The sequence below is a fragment of the Manacus candei genome, unplaced genomic scaffold (genome assembly GCF_025592945.1).
Source record: "Manacus candei isolate 608988 ecotype Guabito, Panama unplaced genomic scaffold, ASM2559294v1 h1tg000071l, whole genome shotgun sequence".
NCBI classification, from domain to species: Eukaryota; Metazoa; Chordata; class Aves; order Passeriformes; family Pipridae; genus Manacus; species Manacus candei.
Window position 1 is genome coordinate 2,404,552 of NW_026138119.1, and position 25,013 is coordinate 2,429,564.

The 25,013-nt window shown below is 47.4% G+C and overlaps 1 protein-coding gene across 2 annotated transcripts; it reads right to left on the reverse strand.

The window, feature by feature from the left end:
- Positions 1–1,885: 1,885 nt before the first annotated feature.
- Positions 1,886–23,459, reverse strand: UBAC1 (UBA domain containing 1). Of its 2 annotated transcripts, none has more exons than XM_051808093.1 (10): positions 23,111–23,459; positions 18,025–18,145; positions 16,025–16,098; positions 14,774–14,881; positions 14,058–14,160; positions 13,294–13,402; positions 11,762–11,993; positions 10,533–10,619; positions 9,666–9,804; positions 1,886–7,380 (listed from the first exon to the last, which is right to left on the reverse strand). In XM_051808093.1, exons 1-10 carry the CDS (start codon positions 23,246–23,248, stop codon positions 7,265–7,267), a joined length of 1,227 nt encoding a protein of 408 aa, XP_051664053.1. In that variant the 5' UTR covers positions 23,249–23,459; the 3' UTR covers positions 1,886–7,264. The 2 variants fall into 2 exon arrangements, with proteins under 2 accessions (XP_051664053.1, XP_051664052.1); XM_051808092.1 differs by having other exon boundaries at positions 14,058–14,175; positions 23,111–23,412.
- Positions 23,460–25,013: the final 1,554 nt, after the last annotated feature.

The window sequence follows — 25,013 nt, forward strand, 5'->3', positions numbered from 1 at the left end:
CACAAGTGCAAGTCCCGCATTTGAAGTGAAAGGTTTTGAATATCAAGACAAAAGAATTTCTCCATTAATTCTGCCCCCAACCCAATTACCCTCTAGCAAATCATCCCCAGCGGCTTCCAGAGCTGCTGCTTCCTTTGGCCAATTCCTCTCAGAACAAAATCTATTTAAAAAAAAAAGGCATGATCAAGCACAGAGGGAACAATGGGATTGTCACCGAGGGGATGGCAGCCTGGCCTGAGCGTGCCAGGAACTCCCAAGGGCAGCATCTGCTGCTTCCTTCTGTTCCACAGAATCACAATGGTTTGGGCTGGGAGGGACTTTAAAGCTCATCTCATTCCACCCCCTGCCACGGGCAGGGACACCTTCCACCAGACCAGGTTGCTCCCATGAACACTTCCAGGGATGTGGCAGCCACAGTTTCTCTGGGCAACTGCTGGAACCCTGCCCAGGCAGAGGGTTGGAGGAGCTGATGGGTAATTGTTCAATATTCTGCTCCTCTTTATGGAGCAGTGGGACTGTGACCATTGATTCACGGGAAAGGAGTGAGCACAGGGAAGGAGAAAGTCTGATTTCTTTGGCAAACTGGAGGGGCTGGGAATGGCTCTTGCCCCACCGCTGGCATTGTCAGGGATGTCTCACCTGCCAACACCAAGTTGATTTTCACAGCCAAGTGCAACCTGGACTCACCTTCCCCGCCCTTCATGGCAGGATTTCAGCCTTGCTGGAGGTGGTTCCTGGGCTGGAGCAGCTGCAGCCTTGCTCCTTATCCCTGCTGGAGAACCCCAGTGACACCTCCCTGTGCTGAAACCACCCTTCACACGGAGAGCTGACAAACCCCACGCCAATTACAGCCCATCCTGTCACTCACACAGCAGCACTTTTTAATTTTTAAGGTGTGGGTTTCTGCCCAGACCTGCTGTACCAGTTTAGGTTCAGAAGTACCATTATCTAATGATACACCCCGAGCTGCTTTAAGGGTTTTTTTTTTGTTTTAATTTTAAATTAGTGGAGAGCTGGACCTTTGAATTGTCCTGCTGCTGATCTGTGCATCACAGGAAATCTCAGTTAGGGCCACCTGACACCACAAATACCTGCATTTAACACCACATTCACCAGCCTGCCCTGAGCAAGCAGGGTTTGGATGTCTCATACTCTAATCCCCCACCTCTCACGGGATGACTCTGAACTCCTCAGCAGTTGATGCAACCTGTGCTACATAAACAGGCTGCTGGGGGGTTCCTTGCCCTAAACATTGGGGGAAAATGCTGATTAATAAAAAACCAAACCCCCAAAAAACCCCAAATGTACTCTAGAGATCCTGTCTGCTTCAGAGAAATAATCTCACACACTTACACTCGTCATCAGTTGCCTCCAAGGCAGCTGCAGACAAAGGCCAAGGCTCGGAGGTTCTTCCCAGCTCAATCCCAGATCTCCAGCAGCCCAAAGGCAATTTTGGTTACATCACATCACGTGCAAGCTGCTGCATCCCACCAGCTGCTCCTTGCTGGAGCTGTTTTCCTTAATGAGGGTTCCCTTGCTGGGAAAGAAAGGGCTTCAATTTGTCAGTCAACAACTGTCAAGATAAATCCCTCTCCAATGGCCTCGGAACATCCCAGGGGATCACCAGATCTTGGTTCACAAAGCCCTTGCAATGAATCTCCCCAAATGCAACTTTTCCTGAAAAACAGAGAAATAAATTCCAGGTGCAAAACCAGCTCCTGAACCAGGATTTCCTGCACAAATTCTGTGGAAATTTCCTGACCAGCTTTCCAAATATCCCACTTTTTGAGAAACAGTCCCAGTAACCTGCAGGTACAAGGAACACAGAACAATGACGTGGAGCCACAAACCTTTGCTGCTCCTGCAAATGATGGTTCAGAACACCTTGTAATAAATCAAAAAACTTTATTTTTATGATATATTATAAATGTACAACACACATAACATCAGTGTCTTGGTGTGTATGTGTGAGCAGGTTTAAGCCTCAGGATTCATTCCAGCCCCAGCCATGGGTCTGACACCTCCACACACAATAATTCCAGCCTGAACAGGTCTGGCTCTGCCAACACCTCCCTAATTTCCAGGAATACCTTTCAGCAGACAACAGCAACTGCTTAAAAGGATCACAAATTAGCAGCATTCCTTGCCTTTTTTGCCTGGAGGTTTTCTGGAGGGAGCAAATCCTGCTGGTTTTCCCACTCGGGGAGAGGTCAGCGAGCCACGGGAGCGTGGCCAGAATGAATCCTGAATTCCACAGGCTCAGGGACATCCGCCCTAGTTAAGCTTCAGAAAAGTAATGTTACACCTTAGGAAGAGCTGAGCATGCCACACACTGCTGGCAGTGCCAGATCAAAGTTATCCTACGTGGTACCTAATTATTGGATACACAGGTGACATGAAAAGAAACGTGAAGTCAGTACCTTGTGATATCATTTTCCTGGTGCTGCCTCGTGGGAAGTGCTGGGTAGCAAATCACATTCGTGTACAGTTCGTTAAGCCATGATAAAAATATGCAAATTAAAAATCTCTCCAGGCCTCTGTTACCTGCTGCAACAAAGACACTTGGGCTTGTGGGGGCTTCGCTTAAAACGTGATCCAATTTCCTCCCTCTCCCCAGAGCACGATATAAAACTATACCCAAATTCAGTAAGAATTTAATGCATTTACATTTATTGAAGTTCACATGCTGCAAACAGGATCTGCATTGAAGATCTTCAAATCTAGGGCAAGAGGTCCTGAAAAAAAACCCCTTTTGCTACACCCAGATGTCGGGATGGAGGTGAGAACAACCACCATGAGAGCACATTCACGTGGACATAATTTCCTCTGCAGGGAGGTGGGGGTTGCACCCACTGCCCTACACCAGCTAGCACAAATCCCTCCGAGGAGTAACTGTCCCAGAGAGGAGGATACAGGAGCATCCCAAACCTCACAGCTCAGGGACTTACGGTCGGATGGAAATACCAGCTGGAAGCGCCGCTATTCTGCGAGTTAATAAAAATGTTATTTATTATTAAAAGTAGAAAAACAGGGCGGTTACTTTGGATGAAACACTCATTATCCTGTGCACAAGACTTTGGGAAAATTGCCCCTGGAGCAGAGATCACAGGTAACCTCTGTGTCCCTTCCACAGGCAAGATTTGCTGACAGTGCCACTGTACATTCGTTTGGTGCGATGCTGATTTCAACAACTTCCAAAATATATTAAAAGATCCTCAGCCCATGAATCACAATGCCTAAAAAAATTAATTATAACAGTCCTAACTAAAAAAAAAAAAGGATTTCAATAACCACTAAAGTGTTGCTTGGATATGAAGATCAATCTCCAAAAGACAAGTTTGGTTCCAGGAGAGTGAGGAAAGAAATGGGGGGGGTCAAGGTTTGGGTCATATCTGTGACAGAGGCTGAGAGGAGCCAAGAAAAGCCACGAGCTGGAGGTCTTGGAGCTTGTGCAGGAGGGAACCTCACACCTTCCCAGAGGAGGAATGCACTGCTGGCTGCTTTAGGAACCATGCAAGGCAATTTTCCAGCTGCATGGAGAACAGAAACGTCCTTGAAATGGAGCAAAGACCAGCGAGCCGGGAAGCAGCCGGGTTACCCTGTGTGACCATGGCCAGGGAGTGATGCAGCAATCCTAAAGGAAGACTCATGCCACTGCTCACAGGGAGAGAAGGAATGGCAGATTCTTTGGACTGGACCAGGGACTAGGGTTTAGCAGGAGTTACACAAGCTCGGGCTCACAGGTCAGGACAATCAAGGTCCAAGCTGAAGTAGCCACTGGCCTTTTTTCCAAATACATCCCTTTAAATGCATCCCCCCTAAAAAGAGTATAAATACGAAGCCCTGAGAACAAACTTCCATATAGTACATTTCTATTAAAAATATCAGTGTTCTGATGACAAAATTATAAGTTAGATATAGTTCAATAAATAGCTGGTTGGCTTGCAAGAGTCCTGTCACAGCAAAAGGTACAAGATTGTCTCTGTCAGTGGGGAAATACTGCAAGAAACACAATTAGTCACCTACCACCCCATCTCCTCCCTGCTCCAGCTCACAGGCCTCCAAATATTCCCTAGACCATGTCATGAGAAACTTAACTGTGACATGTCCCTGCTGGTTAGAACTTGAACACCAGATATGCAAGGACAGGACCTGAGCCTGTAAACCCTCACTGTGAGTTCCTCACAAAACCACCTGGTTTATTTAACAAGACTATCCCCTGGGTTTAGGGATCTCTCACAGACCAGGGAACAGGACAGCTGATCACCAGGCAAAGCTCTTGTCACACACATTCCTTGTGCCTGGGGATCACACAGTCCCGCTCAGGAATGGTGATATTCTGCTTTTTTTTGCAGGTTTTGTAAAAACTGGGCCAATCAAAGCCTTTACAAGCACCATGGGCTCAAGTTTGTGAAGCAGCAGCAATCCCACCCCCTGGAGTGATGGGGACACACAGCTCCTGGACTAATTCACACCCCCAACCCACAGATGTCTTGAGCAGTTCCTCACGTGTTCCTTCAACCTCAAGGGTAGTTTTGGGTTGTTTTAAACCAACTCCTGTGCCTTGCTGCAAACACCACCCCCCCTAAATTCTGCTCTCTCTCAGCTTCTGGCCACTGCAAACTCAAGTTCCCACAAGCCAAGCAGGGCCCTGTTAAAGCCACCCCAAACAAGAACACACTCTCCAACACCTCAGCTGTGCAAGTGTGGAGCTCTGGAACAACCAAACCCAGAAATAACCATGGATTCTCAAGCCTCCAAGCATTCCAAAGGTGCAGCATTCCTTTATCCCTACAGTCTGTAACTGCTGCTGCTGAACCTGGGCAATCTCACCTTCTATTACATCAGAATAATTTGTTTTACTGAAGCTTTTTGCCCACACTTTATAACCAGTTCAGTGGCACTGAGGGGTCCTGGTTGACCAAGGGAGGTAACTCAGATCCCTTTTCTCTCCCTGGAAGCTCCATAGCCACTCCACAGTCCAACCAAATCAAAACCAGCTGCTGAAATCAAAACCAGCATTTCCCAAGCCTTTATATTCCTCAAGACTGTTCCTTAAGTCTGAATCTCTCATTGTCCACTCAAAAGCCAAACACCCCCCCCCCCAAACTACAGGGTAGTTTTCCCCAACTTTCCCTTCTAAAAACACCCATTACAAGGAATATTAACCAGAATCCTGATTGGTAGAGAAGGATGTGTGGCTCTAACATTAAGAGCTTCAAGTAAAACAGTCTTCTGGTATTATTACAAGAAAAAAGCTTCAGGGATAAGCAAAAAAATGGACAAAAATAATCAAAACCTCTCATAACACCACAACATTCAGTCACAACTACTTGTGAGTAGCTGTGCTGAGCTCACTGGGGTGCAGGATCTGGTTCCTGGCTTGAGTTACAGGAGAAGGTTATAATTTAATGTCATGTTGTCAGTCTATTCTTAGCAAGAGCCCACAAAAATGGTTTTACTGTCCAATTTGAACAGAAGAAGCATCTCTATAAAGCTTGGAATTTCTAAGTGCAGAAGTAAATATTTCAGCAGTCATCAACTGCAAAGCTTCAGAAGGAGTTACAAATTGCAACAAAAAACCAAATAATAAATCCTGGGATAGTAAGTCAAGATAAAATCTCAGGCTGTTTTGATTTCCCCACCCTTCTTATTAATGATGAGAAATTGGCAACTTCAGTGCCTCGACTGCAGAACAGCACAGAGCACATGCCAAGCTCAGGCCAAAACTTGTTGTAGGGTTTCAGGTTGCATCTTGTTGAGTTTTTGTTTAAAAAAAAACAAACAAAAAACAACAAACCAAGCAAACCCCAACTGCACAGAAAAACCCTCCCACACTTCCAGAGGTGACTTTGCTCAGGATTGACAGGACACCTCTGGGCTGGTTAAGCACAGGGTCTCCTCCTGGTTACTCTGCAGTTTGGAGAGGCAGGACTTGCCTATCCTGCCTTTCCTAAGGGGCTGTGAAGCACAGGACATGGCAGGGATGATGGCAAATACCATCTTTGTTTCATTAAGTTGGAAATAAACCCCATTTTTTTAGCAGACTGTTAAAAAGTGACACCTGCAGAGCCCAGTTGTAAAATCCCAGTCCTGGATATTCACAGTTCTGCTCCTAAAAGCTCAGAATTCCTCTCTCAAACCTCAAGTCAGTCTCCTGGCAAAACAAGGAAGACCCAGCCTGACATTCTTGGTATGGTCATGGTAAAAATAAGCATAAAGAAACCCCACTTCTAACTCAAAGATAACAATTTCAAGCGTGCTTTAAATGCCTTAAACAAGATAAAAACCTACGTGGTTCTGCTGCTCTACAGATCAACAACCCCCCCCATGCAAATCAGCTGCTTCTTTGTAAACAGAATAAAAACCCCACAGAAGTCCCTTTCCAAAACTGTGCACATAAAAATGGATAAAAAAAACCCCCACTGTGTGAACATATCCCTCCTTGCAACGGGATATGGAAGAGGGATATGAGCTCAGGAACTGCAGCCACGTGGGAATTCAAGTCTTGGTGTGGTGAATTCTGTGGCGAGAGAGAAGCTGCACCTTTGTGGTACCTGACAGAGAACCTCCTGCAAGTACAACCCCTGTGGGACTGCAACAACACTAATGCAGCAAATAAATAGGAAAAAGTAATGCTATTTATTTAGAATTCCATCTCTGAATGATTCTGTTTTAAATTAAACAAGTTTGGACAGAAATGTGCTTGCTCTCCCAATATTTTGGGCTTTTAAAAAAAAAAAACATTTCCTAAAATCGATTTTTTTTTTTTTTAAAAAGCAGTTTTGCAATTTGATCAAGCCATAAATTAATACTGTATGGAGATGATTAATATCCTATGCCAGTGGTCAGTGACCTTTTGTAAACACTAGCCAGGTCCTAGCAAAGCTGGCTAGAAAACTACTGTCACAGGCCTTTTTAACAAGCAGGATCATGTTTCTTTCCAACAATCAGATTCTGAAGTGTTTTTGCACAAAACCTTTTCCTATTTGTGGTTTTTTTTTTGTTTGTTCTGTTTTTCTGATATACTTTATTTTAAACCTAATACCTGAAAACAAAAAACAAGTCTTCAAACCTCTTCCACTAACACTAAAATCCACAAGGCAACTCACTCCAGTTGGCCGTAACTACAAAAGCTCTCGTGGGAGAGACCCACCTCAGGATCTCCCCCCTCACCTCCCTTCCCCCCTTCCAGCTGCCCCCTCCCCAAAATTCCCTGGAGTGAGGGGCAGGAGGAAGTGGCACAGTGCACTGGGACCCCCCTCTACGTGCGATTCAGGGTCTGGAAGATCCGGGAGATCTGTAACATCACGGGCCCGGTTTCGGGGTCGTTCATCCACTGGGTGCTGTTCAAGGGGTTTTCAAGCATATCCTCAAAGGCTGCCAAGAGATGGGAATTGCAACAGTTAGTCCTGGCAAAGCTCCAGTGTTTGGGATGTTTCAGGGCAGTTAGAAATGGCTACAGCTCAAAGGCAGTGGGCAAGCACGACCCAGAAATGGTGGGAATGCACCTTGTACCACCTGTGCTCCAAAGACTCCACAGTCTGGGATGATGCTCCAGGTTGTGCTTTCCTCATTTCTCAGCATTAAATTCACTGCAGACAGCGATTAAATGCTCAGCCTGGATTACAGTCCATCCCACAAAACCTCAAGGCCATGGGGTTGAAGAGCTAAAGCCTTAACAAATGTCCCCAGGCATTTGTCTGCAGGAACATGCCATGCAATCCATCCATTTGTGAAGGCCCATCTGCTGCCAGCACTCCTATAGAACACTCTCCTGCAGCTCCACTCCTCTGATCAAACATTTTTCCACGTCCCAGCCTGGATTTCTTGCACCAGTATCCCTTTTTTTTCCCTGGTACTTAACTGAGACAGTTCATGGAAAGCACCATCACCTGTTCCCTGTGCTGCCCTGAGGCTCCTTTGGAAACTAAGCCAGCAAAAGCAGAAATGCCAAAGGCTACACAGAGCCAGCACAAGTGCAGCCCCTTAAGCCCCCAAATCTCAGAGTTCCAGCTTTTCCAGAGGCCCTGGAGCCACAAGGGAAGCAGCATCTTATTCCTCCTTCCTGATGTCTGGAGAGCAGAGGATGTCAAGGAGGCAACCAGACACAGGAGGGGAAAGGCTGGGTGTGCACAAAAAGATCACCTTTATTTTTTTAAGAGCATTTTTTCTTTCTGTCTTTACAATGAGCTTTGTTGGCTGGTTTATTATTTTCCAGCTTTCACCCTAGTCCTCATGTTGAAGGAATCAGGCAGCCACTGCAAGAGCCAAGATGCAAATCTGGCAGGAAAACAGGCCAGGCAATGATTTCTAAGCCTTTTGACAGACACTGAGCTGAACTCCTGGACATTTGGAACCAGTCATTACAGAACAGGACAAAAAAAGCAGCTGCACAGTCCCCAAAATGCCAGTGTTGAGTCTGGCACCAAGGTCAGTGTTAGTTTTCCCTGGAGTGTCAGTGCACAGAGCTCAACTGCATTAGTGGGAGCTGGAAGTGCCCAGCACCTCTGAAAGGCTCATCATTAATACCTTGCTCAAGGTCATGCAGCACTGCCTCCAGAAAAGCCCAAAATAAAACACACATCTCACCTTTCACCACTTGAACTATATTCTTTTACACAGACTCAAAAGCTTAAAACCAAAGATTTATCAATACTCTGTAAGAAACCCATTAAATGTAAAAGCTCATTATTAAAATCTGTGACATAAGCAATTTGCAGATGTATCACTAGGAATATATTCTCTGATGTTCATCCAAGCTCCTATAATGGCATTTCATTTTCTATTTATATTCTGAGCTGCAGTGTGGAACCCCAGTTGGAAATGAAGAGACCATTTGTTCAGAAATCAGGAGTGGGAAGGTTCTGCTCTTGAATTATTTAAAGGCTTGCAAACTCTCCTAATTACACTTAAAGCAGTATTTTCAAGAGCCCTCTTGATTGAGCTGTGCATGCAGCCTTTATTTAAAGGCATTGCCTCAAATAAATTTTGAAGATAAAGACTAAATGGAAAACTTTAAATATACATCACAGAGCCAGTCATTGTTCTGTGTTGTCAGAGGGAGCAATTCCTCCCAGCTTGGAGGCTCTGCTGGGTACATGTTGTGCTCACAGCCTTTCTGACCATGAACACACAGACTTCACCCCAGAGCTCAAACCCAAACGAGGGGAAGCGTGTTTTCACATTTTATCTCAATTTTGACAGGCAAAGCCTTAGCTCATCCTTCTTGTTTGGATACTTTTCCACAAGTTATCTTCTGTCTCAGTGATCAGGCCTGGCTCACAGGGAGCTGCACAGCAGGACCCAGCCTTGTTTTTTCTGGGAAATAATCAGAGTTCGAGACAGACATTCCTGATTTTTCCCCTCGTGGCCAAAGGGAGCACACAAAAGGTCTCCTAAATCCACAAAAGCATTGCAGCCAGCAGCTATTAAAGTTCTGAGTTCAGCAAGTGTAATCCTGGGGAATTAGGATCATTTCTGGGACAGCCCCAAGGTCTGGGTTTAGCTGAGCTGCAGGATGAAGCAAACAAACACCAGGGCTGGAAGGGAGGAAAGGGGTCCAGAGCTGCCCCAATCCCCCAAAGGGGGCTGTCATCATCCAGGTTCCACTTCCACTGGCTGGTAAATACATGGATGTGCAGCAGGAACCAGGCAGGACTTACCTAGTAGAGTTTTAGGGTTGGTGAGCCCTAACTGTACCACTGGGTTTTCTAAGATGGCTTGGAAGAGAGGGCTGTTGGTGTCAATGCCCTTATCTAAGTCCTCTGGAGAAGGTTTTCTGTCTCCCAGCAGCCACTCACACTGAAAGAAATCACCAGGCACAAGAGATTTCATTAGAACCCAAGTGTCTCAACATAAAAGTTTTGGTAACGTGGCATTTTAAAAATACTTTTCCCTCCCACAGTTAAAGCCTGAGCTGTGCATTTCTTTTCACACCATTTACTATTCACTTGCACCACCCAGCCCAGTATCCTCTCTCCAACAGTAGTCAGCACTGGATCCTTAGGAGGAGAAGATTCTTGGCTGTCAGCTGTGTCCACATAATTTTCCTTAACACATCACCCACTAGCAGAGGTACTAATGAATCTTTGAAAACCTTAACATTTTTTGATTCCAGAAACTGTGGAAGCATTGCTGCTGAATGGTCATTTACACAACTGCATGGCTTGAATCTCTGCTGGATCATTTATTCCTGTCCTTTAATCAGTTTTTAATTACAGGGAATACCTTTTCCTTTCTCAGGAGAGCACAATCTCTTTTGCACACTGTGGTGAGGGAGTATCTCAAAAGCTTTTAGAAAGCCCACATGTGCTGTGCTGGACAGATCAGCCCCAACCTCACACACCCCGAGCTCCTCTGAGAAGTCTGAACCCTCTGTATTGTAGTTGTGTATCTAACTTGAAAGAGGTTCCTTGAATCTCCAGGAACAGTTGGCTTTAGGATAGAGCAAAACATCACCCAATTCCATGAGGAAAAGAAGCAGCTGAAGAGACTTTTAGAGGAGTGGGGAAGGGGAATGTTGTACTCACGGCTGCGTTTTGCTGGTTGTTGTTTACTCTGAGTGCATCCACCACTTCCTTCTCATCAAATCCCATCTCCATCAGGGCAATGACAGCCTGGAGAAGAATTGCACAGCTTAATAAGTGTAACATTTAAAGCAGAAATGAGAGCAATCATGACCTTTCACCTTCTGTGCGGGAGGTTTTTGTGGGGTAAAAACCCCTCATTGTTTCCATTTGGGGACCACTCAGTGATTTCATCAACAAAGTTTTCAAATACCCTACTTCAAAAGTGTCTTCAGTATGGAAGAAAACTAAATCTTAAGAGTGAAGGTAGTTCTTGTCCTCAACACTGAAAGCTGAATGCAAGGCAAAGAGCAAGTGAACCTGGGGTAGGAAGGAGAGGCACAGGACAAACATCTTGTTTAGGAACTCCTCTCCTGCCTCCTCTTGTTCACATCTGAATGATCAAGGTTTATGTGCATTTGTGGTTCTATTCACCTTATTTAATTTCACTCCTGGATTTATTATGTTGTTAGTGAGTGTGATGTATTTAGATAAGAATGTTGAGAAATTGCACCCAGGTCATGAAAAGCATTTGCAGCTTTTAACCCAAATCTCAAGTGCCAGATGTCAAAGAGCCCCTCCTGGTGAGCTCCCAGTGTGAGAACAACACTTTCTCAGTGCAGCCAAACCTGTGTTCTGAAAAAAGGGTAACTTCTGAGTTTGCTGCAAGACTCCAACCTGCTGGTGATACCCTTCCTTGCCCCCTAAATACAGTCACACCTTTCTGTCCTTTTCATAGAATCCCAGAATGGTTTGGGTTGGAAGGGATCTTAGAGAGGTCATTTAGTTCCAACTAAGTGGAAGGGACACTTTCCACTAGTCCAGGTTGCTCAGAGCCTTATCCAGTCTGGCCTTTTCTACAAAGGATCTCCTCCTGTCCTGCCACCCTACACAGCAGCCAAAGAGGCAGTGCCAGGGGTCTCACTTCAGTCCTCTCAGCTTTCAGGTGCAGAAGTAACAGTGTCTCTCATTTAGATCCTGCATTCCCAAGGTAACATCCTTCCAACTCAGAATATTCCACGACTGGAAGTATTCCTAAATTTAAACACTCTCTAAAGACCTCCACTGAAATCCTGCCAAGCCAGCACAACACACGTGTACCCAGATGTCCCATTTAATTTATTTGCTAAAGATTTATAAGGATTCCTTGGTGCCTACAGTCCCTTCCCTCCTGAGGGACACACAGCACGTACCCGCGGGTCCGGACGAAACTCTCTTTTCCTCCGGATCTTCTTGAATATTTCCGTCAGCTCATCCTTGGCCTCTTCCCCTCCCTCTTCCGAGCTGGGACCCGCAGCTGCCTCAGCAGAGGAGGCAGCAGCTTCAGCTGTGGCTTCTGCAGGAGTCTGACCTGGCAGGGGAGCATCCACTGAAGGGTCATCTGCGTGTTCTATCAACCACTCCATGGCCTGGGTCACCGACATGCTGGGAAACAAAGGGGAACAGCGGGATGAGGAACTCCCCAGAGGTACAGCAGGGCTCCACACACCTCTGCCTTTGCTCTTATCCCCCTGGGATATTGACTTGCAGGTTAATTAGTACCTGAAAAGTCACAAATAAAGTGCTGGAGCCAACCTCGGAGCACATCAATTCTCTGTGCACTCAGGGCACCACAATCTTCTCTGGAGCCAGGAAAACAGAGGAACCACGTCCAGCTTGGACAGCTGCAACCCAGAGTTTAACAGGCAGTTCTGAGGGAGTCACCCTACTCTCCCCATCATCTGCTTTGTTGCACAGCAGGCAAACACTGACTGTTTGCAACTGTCAACAAAACTGCCAGCAAAGCATGTTCCAAATTCACATGGAAACACAGCTCAGATGGCAAAAACTCTGGTGCTCGAGGAGATCTCCCTCAGACCATCCAGTGACCAAGGAATGCCATTAACAAGAGAAAAAAGGGTGAAAAACATTATATATGAACGATGTGCCTTGAGCCAGAGCAAAATTCAACAGGGACAACTGCAGCTGGAAATGCCCCACTTGGAAATCCCTCCACTGTGACTCCAGGAGAGACCTGTGAGCCCTCAGTGACACAGTCACTTGATCCTCAGAGCTCCCAAACACATCTTTTTCCCAATGGAGATGAAGGAAAAAGCAAGGGAAGGTGAACATGTAACAGGAATTGTTACATGTTCATGGAAGGGCAAACCTTTGCCTGTTCAGCTTTTCAGTTATAACCTGAAAGCTGGAGGACAGCAGGGAGAAACTCTTCCTGAGACATTGGAAAAGAGCAACTGGAATGTGTTGTGGACTCTCTCTCATTAAAATTTTTCAAGAATGGCCTAGCAAACCCCTCTCAGGAACAAGGCAGTACAGCTCATTGTTCTTAGGGCATGAGAAGTACTACATTCCCTCCTATTTTCCTGCAGTTGCTCTCTGGACTTCACAATATCCTTGGAATGTTTCTAAAGACCAGCACAAAGCATATTTCTACAGTTGAAAGACCAACATGGATGGACCAAGGTGGCTTTTTCCTCTGTGAAATCTGACTTCTAAAGCAGAATAAAATGTGATTTAATACCTGGAAACAGCCTTGTTGACCCACAGACCTTCCAGGGCAATCCAGCCCTGCTTCCCCTTCCCTGTGCCACCTGCACTCTGCCTGAGGCAGCACTGTTCCCTGAGTTAGTGTTTTTCCCAACCTAAATTTAGGTGACCCACATAAGGAAACCTCAGGAAAAATGCAGATTTTTTTTTTCCCAAGCATATGCAGTGATTTACTTACTGATTTAACCGGAGGGCCTTGACAGCTCTGCTCTCTGGGAAGCCCATCTCTGTGAGCTGTCTCAGAGCTATTTCATCCACTCTGTCCTCCTCATCCTCATCCAGCATGGCTACACACACACAAACAGAACAATGTTCAAACTGACTGCAAGCTCAAATAAACCCCTGTGTCAATGCAATGGCATGTGTGAAGTTCAAGCCCCATTCTCTCTTCCATCTCTTCTTTTGTTCCTGCCCCCAGTTTGCCACCTCATCGTTTAATTTGCTGCTCTCAGCTCAGTCTGGCTCAGAGAGATTCTTCCAGGACAAAGACTTTGTCCAGATGTGTTCAAGATCTCAAACAAAAGGCAGTTAACTCACACATGACCAGGGGATTTCCACATAATTAAATATGTGAGATTCACTGAAGATCCATTAATCATTTCTCTAGAAACTAAGTTGGATCTTGTTGTAGCAGCTCTCAAGGATGAGCATTTCCCACCAGCTGAATCAAGAGTCACAGTTTCTCCTCATTTTACTACCTCTTTGTGCATTTTCAACTATTCTTTACCATCCCTACTGATCATTTTTAAATGGACCTTCTCATCCACCCCAAAGGGACCTTATAAATCCACAAGTTTTGTACAATCTACAAGGTGAAACTTTTGCCACAAAGTTTGTGGCGGCTTTGCTGTCACATCAGGGTCTGAACTTCCCTCTGAGCCCACTCCTGTGCCCTGGAAGCAAACAAATTCCCAGGACTGAACTACAAAGATATGTTCATACCATTTGCCTTCTTAAATAGTTCAACTGCATCTGGGTTCAGTGCTAACAATTTCTGTGCAACTTCTATGAGAGACACCAAGATCTTCCGGAGCTCTGTCTGGAACTGCAAGAAAGGAAACTGTCAAAACATTTAGACAGGATGTGACAAGACATCACTGAATCCTAATGTATCTATTGTTACAGCACAGCAGCAGCCTGGCCCTCTGCTCAGAAAGGTGCTTTAGTAGGGCTTTATTTTCATTGTTTAGTCTCTCAAGAAGACTTTCCTGGGAAGTGCTACCTCCTGGGCAGAAAGGTCCTTTTATTTCTACCCCATGGGTCAAGGAAGAGAAAAAACCCCACTGCAAACACCTGAACTATTTAAGCCTGAAGAAATAAACCCCTCTAACTTAATGTTTACTAGATCTTGAATATATTCTGAGCCTTTTCCATGAATAAAACATTTCAAATCATAAAATACCAATAAAATCCTAAAATCAAAATATGAAGATTATGAAATCATTCTATGGCTCTATGATCATTCAGAAGCAGTGGGTTTTTTATCACTAAATAGCATAAGCTGTGTCTAAACTTTTGAGTTATTTATTTTCATATATATTGTATACATCTGAATTTTTCTTATACAGAAAGGAGAAAGGTAAAATGTGTCAAAGGAAAGGTTGCACAGGCTGAAAGGCTGTTGGGGGGTCAGAGTGGGAGGTAAATGCAGTACTTACATCCCTCATGCTGTGGTGGGCCACGGTGCGGTCGGCGCTGCGGGAGGGCAGGTTGGCAGTGGCTTTGAGAATGGCATCCTTGTCAGGAGCCTTCTGCTCCTGCTTCCTCTGCAGGGAAGGGAACAGGAGCAGGTTTCATAACCCATTATCCACAGAGCAGAGAATACAGCAGTTTCAGACTCTCCACCAAGGCATCAAGCAGTGCCCTGTAACTTCAATACCGCGGGCAAACAGCGCCGGTGTCACTCTGCAGTGACAGAGCTAAACTGGGCCTGTTGGCTGCCCCACTTTCAGTCCTCACAACTATTGCTGTTATCTGAACAGGCAGGGAAATTCCAGCATAAAGAGGGAGATGTATTACAGAGGTCTCAGTGCCCAGGACCATATTCTGCTCCCCAGGGCCTGCTCACAGCTCAGCTCATCAAGAGCTGCACCAGCGCTGGGCACAGGAAACACTTCACTGCTTATCCCTGGGGGAGTTGCACTGCCTGCCAGGATCATGCAGGGAATCTGCAGCACATGCTCCTGATCCAGCACAAAACATAGCAGGGTCCAGACTATAAATATTCCCAAGTCTTATAATTTGTGCTCTTACAGTGACATTCTGCACAGCAGGACCATATTGAGGAGAGAGACAGACACAATCCCTGCAGGAAGGGATGCACAGACACCCCAGAAGAAACAAAGCTGTGCAAGGATGAAGAAGAGACACCCAGGAATTCACCATTTTAAGCACCAGGCACTGCTTGAAGTGTTTATGTGATTTACATGAACTGCAGTAACACTGGTGCACAAACAGCACTCTGGGCATCACCGACCCTCAGGAACAATTACACACCAATAAAATGGAATAAAACAGAAAGGGGTCAACACTTCAGCTCTAGAGACCTGGTTAGAGGGTGGCTGAAGGCAGGAGGCAGCAAGTCAACACATTTCTTTGGGTTTTCCACCAAAGCAAGGCACTTGCTGAACTATATTTATAAAGTCATTAGATATTTTTTCAAAGATCAAATCTATGGCACTTCCACAGAGTGCAACTGCATGTCTTATTTTAAGGCAAATGTTCTCATAATGACAGTTAAAAACATAAAATCAGCTTTCTCTAAGCTTGGAAGAAACATGAAGTAACTTTCCTAGAATTCAATGGCAGCATTTACCTCTGTAAGCAGAGTACAGCACAGTAACCCTTCCACATACCATCCATAAAGCAGTTAACCAAAACTGCCAAGCTGAGAAGTATTTCAAACTCACCTTCTCCTCTGCAGACACATCTGCCATCTTGGGGAGTGGAGGTGGTGCACGTTTCTTGATCAAAAGCAACACATCTACAAAGAGAATGACACTGCAGCACATTAGAAAGGATGTGAGGACAGTTCCTGTGAGATATTTCACAAATTGTTCCTGGAGATGAATTTTGTATCAATCCCACTGTAGCACCAGACCTTTTTCACCCTTTAGGACCTGGATGGTTTCACACGATTCCTTGGTGCACAGAGAATTCAAAACTGGGTCCAGGATTAATTGCACTTTGTGTAACTGGTTTCTTCTCCTCACACACCACCCTTAAAGGGAGGATATTACAGGTTCCAGATGTCTTCCACATAATTAGTACAGCTCACGATAATAAGAATAATAAGAATCAGCACTGTCAGTGCTTGCACTGAGAAGGAAGCAGCAGAGACAGCACAGATGGTTTTTGGTCTAAGCTGGGGCCAAGCACTCAGCTCCAAGGACTTGCAGCACCAGGTTGAAGCTCACACTGGTGTGGGGATGGCAGGAGTGTTGGATGGCAGTGGATGGCAGTGGATGGTGTGTGGATGGCAGGAGTGGTTCACAGCCTGCAGCAGGGGAGCACCCCTGGCAGCCCACCTGGGCAAACAAGTCTTCAGCCTCACATCACCTGGCACCAGCTCTCTTTGGGCTTTTAAGACTAATATTCTCCCTTTAAAGGCAACCTTTTAGTAGAGATCATGTGATGCTTTGTAGCACCTCAGTTACTGCCACAGACATTCTGAGGGAGGAGATGCAGCCACTGCTCAGAGCCCAAACCTGGGCAGCCCCTGAGTCCTTCAGCCAGGCCTGGCTGACAGGTAGTTTTTAGTCCACTGCACTGGGCAGGTACAAAGCAAACAAAACATGCTTTCCATGACAAGTTTCTCAGTCTGGCCCAGCACAGAACAGGCAAGAGCAGCAGTTGGTGAGGGCTGTGAACCCTCCTCTGTGCAGCTGGTCAGACGTGACAGGAGCCCTGCACAGGCAGCCCGGGGCACTCAGCTGTCACTGGAATCCCTGTCCCTGCCAGGCAGGAGCAGGGAAGGCAGAGTACACACTGCAGGGGGAAAAGGAGTGGAGAGGCAGTCAGACACCTGACAGCTTGCTGGGATACACAGCTCGTGCTGCCTGGCTGTGCAAACTGCAACCTAACACTCCACAGGAGCCTGGAAAGAACAACCCCCCCCAGCAGGAACAGTCCCTTCCTTTGCCCAGGATGGCACTTCCCAGCTCCTGTCAGTGACAGGTGACACTGCCTTGGAAGGGAAACCATGGCAGCAGTTCCCAGGAAGAAGCAGGAACTCTACTCCTGCAGAGTTTCTGGTTCACACAATATCTCAGTTCTGCTTCTCTCACTTTCTGACACTGCCCTGGCTCCAAAACAGGCCATTACCTTGAGCTGTCCAGTAAAAGCTGACTCCAGCTCTCTTATTTAGGTCTTTGTTTCACATTTAAATCTCAGGAGCAAATACACACCCCACAAACTCTACTGTGGTCAGTGAGACCACAGTGCAATGGATTTTGACCTGTTTGCAGAGGACAGTGAGGTCTAAACTTCACTCAGACCTCAGCAACCACCCTCCTGCTTCACCTGGACACCCTCAAGAAAGCCCCTAATGTGGTTCTTGAAGCCATAGAACTATCCTTGGATAGCTTTGAAGGGTAAATGCTGCCCTGGAGGTTTAAAAAATTACTTTAAAAGGAGATAAAAGAATCAGTTTAACTCATTGACTGAATGACCGCTCTTAATTCCTTTTCAACTCTTAAAAGCAGGAATGAAGAAAAGGAAACTGCTCCAGGTGCTTTCTCTGGGGGGGATAAAAAAGTCTTTTTTCCCCTCTTTGTTTTTTTGCCACCTTAGTTAGTTTCCTATGTCAAAGCAGAGAGTAGATATTAAAAATGCTGCTGCTTGGAACTTGCCAAATGAGACACAACCTGCTGCTTCCAGACTGACAAGATTAAAACCCAGACAACCTTACCTCTGTCTTGAATATTTTCCTCCAACACTGTTTTTGTGTCTGTCAGCACCTTCTCAGATGTAGCATGGATCAGCTTGTGATGTGTCACAGTTTTGGGATCCTCCAAGCTCCCAGGGACACACTGCAGAAGACAACAAATACTGGAGATCAGAAGACAGAAACAAGGCTCCTGCATGAATTACTGGGCACTCCAGAGTCCCCACATACAAACTGTGCATCATTTCCTGGCTTCTTAATAGCTTAAGCCATTGGCCAGTGCACAGAATGTGTTTTATTAAAGAACTTGAGGTTTGATTTGTGCCTTTTTGTGAGTGGATTTAGACTTCTTCCCCTACAGAACATCTCTATCACACAACTCCAAGTGCTTGGTCCTATACTCAGGCCTTGGAGATTGGGAGCAAAGCAAGGATGTTCCAGGGCCCACAGCTTAGTTAATTCTGCAACAGATCACCAAGGTCCCTCTCTCTTAGTGAGCAGCAATTAGTATCACAAACTAAGAATGCAGATCTACAAAGGGCAGCCAGTGTTTTACACAAGGGAAGGTTGTAATGATGCAGGGTGTTCTCATTTGTGGTGTGAAAATAGGAGGAACTCCCTGCTCCATCTAATAGTTGTTATTTACACACACTGCCAGAGTAAACAAGGCACTGCCAGCAGTGATTTGGGTTTATCTGACCCTAAACTGGGCAGTTTCTGCACTTGTTTCCAGGTGAATTCAGATTTGGCTGCTGGAGCCCTAACCTGGGTTCCTGCTGGAAGGACTGAACACAAATTATATTCACAGCTCTTCTCCCCAGCCACAAATAATCAGTACACCACAGGTCTTTTTCATATATGAACCTTGTGCCCAATTCCTTACTGCAATTCTAAATTGTATGTCAATAATTCACCGGGAAATCAAGTTCAAATCCTGGAAAAGGAGTGCACACACAGGCCTGCAGCTGCCTCCTCCTCCCACCAGGGTGGCTCCAGACCCACAGTGAGAGATTTCAGGAACATTATTACATCAGTGCACCTAGAGGCTTCTAAGTTGTGGGAGTGGAAAAAAGAAAGCAAAGTGGTTGCAATTCCAGAAAGGCAAAAATAAAAATAACAACCTACCAACCCCATGAAATTGCTGCTCTGTTCTCACCACAAACCAGGACACTCAACACTGACCTCACCTGCTCTGCCCACTGCAAACAGCTTTTAATGACACTTCTAAATGTTCCTACCAAGCCCCTTTCCCCATGTTTGCTGAAGAACATGTTCAGCCTTCGTGTGACAGAGCCATTCCCAGAAATCCCACTGAAACCAGCCCTTATTTTGATGGAGAATTTAGTCCTGTCCATCACCACCCTCCTTCAAAGGAACCTTTTTAGTCCATCACCACCTTTTGTGCTGACTGCAGCTGATGGAAAACTCAGCTCCCTGCTCTTTTTCCAAACAAAACACACTTGTTTTCAACAGATCCCAGTTCCTCACCTGAATCTGAGTCCAGTTCTGATCCCTCACTGAGATTGAGGGGGAATGTCTGAGTCCTGCTTTGTCTAACAGGAGCTTCTTAGGAATTAACTGCTGAACCAAGGCCAAGGAACACATTAACAGCTGAGAGAACCTCCTGTAATGGATCTGATAAGGCCCCCAAAATGCCCAAGAGGACATCAGTGGAACACCTCCTCTCCAAACAAGCTTCTTGTCCCACATCCTGAGAGTCAGAGCCCAAAAGGAAGAACTGGAAAAGGGGAGCTGTGAGGTGTGTTTGGGGTGGGACACACAGACCTAATACCCATTTTCCCCCAGGAGTGTGTGGGGGCAATCAGAATATTACACTGCCAACAGAATGTGGGCAATAACTAGTCATAAAACTAATAAGGTAAAAGTTTAAGTGAAAAAATCAAAGTTCTGTGGACAGCAATTCTTATTCCCTGTCCCTCCAACCACTTTATTAACAACTGCAGAGAATAATAAGGCGTATTTGGGCACTCCATATATCAAAGGGGCTGCTGTGTGAAACACTTGGCTTATCTTCACACTTTAATGTGCCCTGGAATTAGAAAAGCCAGCAGAACAGGCAGTGCCTCTCCAAGCCCTCACCAGTCCCTTTTTAATTGTGGAGTTCACAGCCAGGCAGGTGAGAAACCTTTGTTACAGGTGCCTGAGCAACTGCTGGAATCATAAGCCCTGGTGATGCCAAACACTGTTTGCAAAGCTTGGAATCCTGAGAAACCACAGGGCTTTGTTTGTTTTTAAATAAGGAAAAGCTTTTTTTGTTTGTTTGTTTGCTTGCTTTAATAACAGAAACATTTGAAAGTAGCACTGACACTCCCTGCTACTAAACTTGGGTGGCTTAAACCATCTGTTTAACAAACACAACTATGGTGTTACAGGTGAGAGAGAAAACTAGTGGGAGGGTTTTTTTTTTCCTTTAGCTAACAAAAAACCCCAACACATAAAATTTAGGGGAAATAAAGACATTGAGAGTGGCTCTTTGGAGATCAGCAAGCCTTGGAATGTTATGGAGGGAAAAGTGGCCCCTTTCCTGGTTCAAACCTGTCACAAATATCTCCCTCTGCTCCCTGAAAGAATGATTCCAAAGACTTCAGGTGACATAATCATCAGCATGTCACAAGAAGTGGCTGCATAAATTATCTCGGGGTGCTGTCAAGAATCAGTGCAACATACCCCTGATCAGGAGTCATGATTTTTGCATGCCTATTTTCCCCCTCCATACAACTATCCATTATCCATGATGGTTATGCAAATCCACCCCAGGAGCACAAAGAAGCAGAGAGAATGAAATCAAATATCACACCGAGTTATCAATTGTCTTCTGCCCCGACCTGCACGGCAAGGGAAGCATCTATTAATTAAGCTTCCTGATAATTAAAGGCCTCTCAGCTCTGCACATGTGCAGGTCAGCCTCACCCCACCCTGTTCTGGCAGTGTTTGCTCCATTCTGCTTAAACCTCTCAGCTGGAGAGGGACAAGGGGAGCGTGGGGAGCTCTGAACCCACAGCTCTCAGTGGGGCAGCCCCATCTTCCCTTGGGATCATGGAATCCCAGAATGGTTTGGGTGGGAAGGACCAGTTGGGTGGGATCAACCAGTTCCACCCCCTGCCCTGGGCAGGGATACCTTCCACTAGCCCAGGTTGCTCCAAGTCCTGTCCAACCTGGCCTTGGACACTTCCAGGGATGGGGCAGCCACAGCTTCTCTGGGCAACCTGTGCCAGGGCCTCCCCACCCTCACAGGGAGGAATTCTTTCCTAATTTCCCATCTAACACCACTGTCTGTCAGTTTGAAGCCATTCCCCCTTGTCCTGGCCCTTGTCAATAGTCTCTCTCCATCTTTCCTGTAGCTCCTTCAGGTCCTGGAAGGTCACAGTTAGGTCACCCCAAAGCTTCTCTTCTCCAGGCTGAACAATCCCAATTTTCCCAGTCTTTCCTCACGGCAGAGCTGCTCCATCCCTCTGATCACCCTGGTGGCCTCCTCTGTGTCCTTCCCATGCTGGGCCCCCAGAGCTGGACCCAGCACTGCAGGTGGGGTCTCACCTGAGCAGAACAGAGGGGCAGAATCCTCCCTCCCCTGCTGACCCTTCTCATCCCTAAATCCAAAAGCACTTGCACAAGGACTATGAGACAGGAAAACCAGGGTGTGCTGGGACCTGTGGTTTCCAGGAATTCCAGCTAAAAGGATACAGCCAGCAGGCCCAAGGCAGAGGCCACCAGGGCTGCTGGGCACCCTTATTTCACCCAGAAAACCAAACCCTTAACCCTTCAAACAGGAGTTAAGCAATGACATATTACAGGGATTTTTTATGGCACGTGTTTTATGTGGGGAAAAATAAAAAAAAAAGTCTTTGCAAGACTTTGAAGATGAAAAAACCCCCACTGTTGAATGTGAATTAGCAAATTGTGCTCTCAGAGGTGAGAGCTGAGGTTCCTGCTTTTGCCACTCCAAAGTTTCATGTCCCTCAGGAGGAAATGCTGCAGGATTCAGGATCCAGGGCTGCAGCTGCCAGAGCTGTGCTGGCCCCTGAGCCCAGGGCAGTCCTGGCCATGGGTCCCCACCTCACACGCTGCTGTTGTCAATCAGGGCAGGGAAACAGTTGGGGCAGAGCCTCAAACCTCAGTCTGGTGGCTCTGAAACCCCTGGTTTTAACACTGAACACCACAAACACGGGGGTGACCGAGCACAGGGAACCCCTGTTCTCCTGCTCAGCTTCCACAGGCTCTGCCTCTGCTTTTGGCACCTTTTCTCTTCCATACAGTGACAAGTAATTTACCCTTTGGCCCCTTCCATCAAGAGCACAGGAGGAACATTAGAAGAGCTTTCAATCACCCCAAAAACCACCTCAGTCGCTCCTGTGCCAGCACAGGGGGAGGCTGCACTAAGATTTTTACAAAACGTGCCATTTTTCCTCCACAATTACCACTCTCCCTCTTTGTTCTCACACAGAAACAAGCCAGGCTGTAATTTCTGAGGGGAAATGATCAGAACCAGCTCAGCAGACTCCAACTCGCCCCCCCCCCCAGCTCACACAGGAGCTGATCTCTGACCCCACTGCAGAACACACACCAAACTCTGCAACAAAAGGCTACTAAGGGATTTCCGCCCAAACCCTCCTTTTCCAACACACAAAACTCTCCCAAACGGGTGTTTTCCTTTCATATGGAACAATCCCACATAACCTGGGGGGAGGCAGACAGAGCTAAACATAACACGAAAACATCTGTTCGCTTAAACTTTTTTTTTTTTCCCCCCACTTTTTAAAGACATTTACAGGGCATTGGAAAAATCAGTTTTCTTCACACAGGACGCACCCACCCTTCCCTCAGTCCCTGACTTCCAGGCTGTTCCCCTGTCCCTGATTTCCAGCCCTTCCCTTCGCTCCCTGATTTCCAACCCCTCCTCCCCACCGTGATTTCCACCCTTTCCCAGTCCCAGACTTCCAGCCTTTCCCTTCGATCTCCACTTTCCAGCCCTTCCTGTAACCCTCAATTTCCATCCCTTTGCCCCGTTCCCCGGTTTCCATCTCCAGCCCGGACCCTCCGCCGACCCTCCCCAGGGCTCTCCCCCGGCCCCGCCGTCCCCCCCGCTCCTTACGTGCTTCAGGCACCGCTCCTTGAGCTTCTCCACCGTGGTGTCCTCGGGCACCTCCTCCAGCCACTCCGCGCCCTCCATGGTGCACACATGGACCCTCAGCACCTTCCCCGCGAAGATCTTCTCCTCCTGCACGTACATCTCCCCCGGTGCCGCCGCTCCCGCCGCCGGCGGCGCCTCACCAGGCCCGGGGCAGCGCGGCGCGCTGCCGCCCGCCCATGAAGGAGCCCCGGGGCGGTCCGGGGGCGCAGGCCGAGGCGCTGTCCGTGCCCCGGGCGGCCCCGAGCGCGGTGTCCCCGCCGGTGTCACCGCCCGGGCCCCGCCGCCCCTCCGGGGACACGGCGGCGCTCCCGGAAACGGAACTGCGGCGGGCGCGGGGCATGCCGGGAGTTGTAGTGCCGCTGCCGCGGGCGCCCCCGGAAGGGACGGGGCAGAACCGCAAACACCTCAGCTCCTACCTAACCTTTCCTTCAACGCTTAATAAGCCCTTAACACACCCTTAACAAAACCTTAATAAGCATTTAATAACGTTTGATAACGTTTAATGACGTTTAACGACGTTTAACACCGTCCGTTGCCAGCCCCGCGCCCCCGCGGTGACTGTGCGGCGGCCCCGGTGCATTATGGGACGGCGCGTGGCGGAATCCCCGCGCTGCCCCCGGTGCATGCCGGGAGTTGTAGTTCCTGACCCGGAGGGGCTTGGGGGGCCTGGGCAGCGATGGGGGGTCGCGGACACCCCCAGGGGCACCGGGGGGACCGAGGGGACCGGGGCAGCCCCGCGGGAACCTGCGGGCTCGGCCGTGGGCGCCGCGCGTTCCCCCCGCCCGCCGTTAGGGGGGGCCCGCGAGCCGCCGGTTCCCTGCCCGCTCCCGTCCCTTCCCGTGGGATTCAATTCCCATTCAATTCCCAGTTTGTTTATTTACTTATTTATGTTATTATTAAAATTTTTTACGTGCTGTGTTATTTATTATGCCTCGTGCCCGAGCTGCTTGGCTTCAGGTTTTGCCAGAGCCGCAGAGTGAAGTTTCCCCGAGTTTATTTAAATTCCCTGTTTATTTACATTAAAGCAGTAACGAAGCTGCTGGATTTTTATGGATGTGTGAAATGGAGCTGTACTTGTCCTGAAAATATTAAGAATATGTCATAGTTTCCCCTCAGAGAGCGAACACTGCAATATTCACATTACCTGGAGTCTGGAGTTGGTTGAAGGGCAGCTAGAGCTCCCTGGAAGGAATAAATCCAGGTGGAATTAACAGATCCAGAGACAACAAAGCAATAAAGTGTTATGTGAGAAGGAGCTGAGAGCTCTGGAGAGCCAGAACTCCATCCCATCAAAAGGCAGAGTTAGTTTGGGGCTGTCAAATGCTGCTGCAACCCAGGGGTGCCTCTCTGGGGGTCTTTGCATTTATTCCGTGCTGGGCCAGCACCTCCCAGGGGCCAGATGGGACATTTTCCTTCCCGTTTTCCAAGCAATCCCATCCCTTTCTGCCGTGGCTCAGCCACCAGCTCCAGAGCCCACGAGAGGGAGCAAATTCCTGCTCAGCAAACCCCGCCGGCCTCCAGGAATAACAACGGGAGTTTCCCTCCCAAAAGCGTGTCCCTGGAGTGCCCACGAGGGTCACACGAGGGGATGGGGCAGGTCCTGGGGCAGTGGGGTGACCCCAAGTCCCGGGAGCAGTGGAGTGATCCCAAATCCTTGTGAAGGCCAGATAGCAGCTGCTCGACATGCCCCGGCCACCAAATCCACCCTGAGAACTTCTCTTTCCTTCTGATTCCCAGCGTTTTGGCTTTCCTGTTCCATGGGGGGAGCTGGAAATCTGGACACTGACTGGGGAAGGCACCACTTGGTGCCCCCCCGGCAGCCTCTGTTGGGAGAACAAGGATAAGGTTTTACTGGGAGATATTT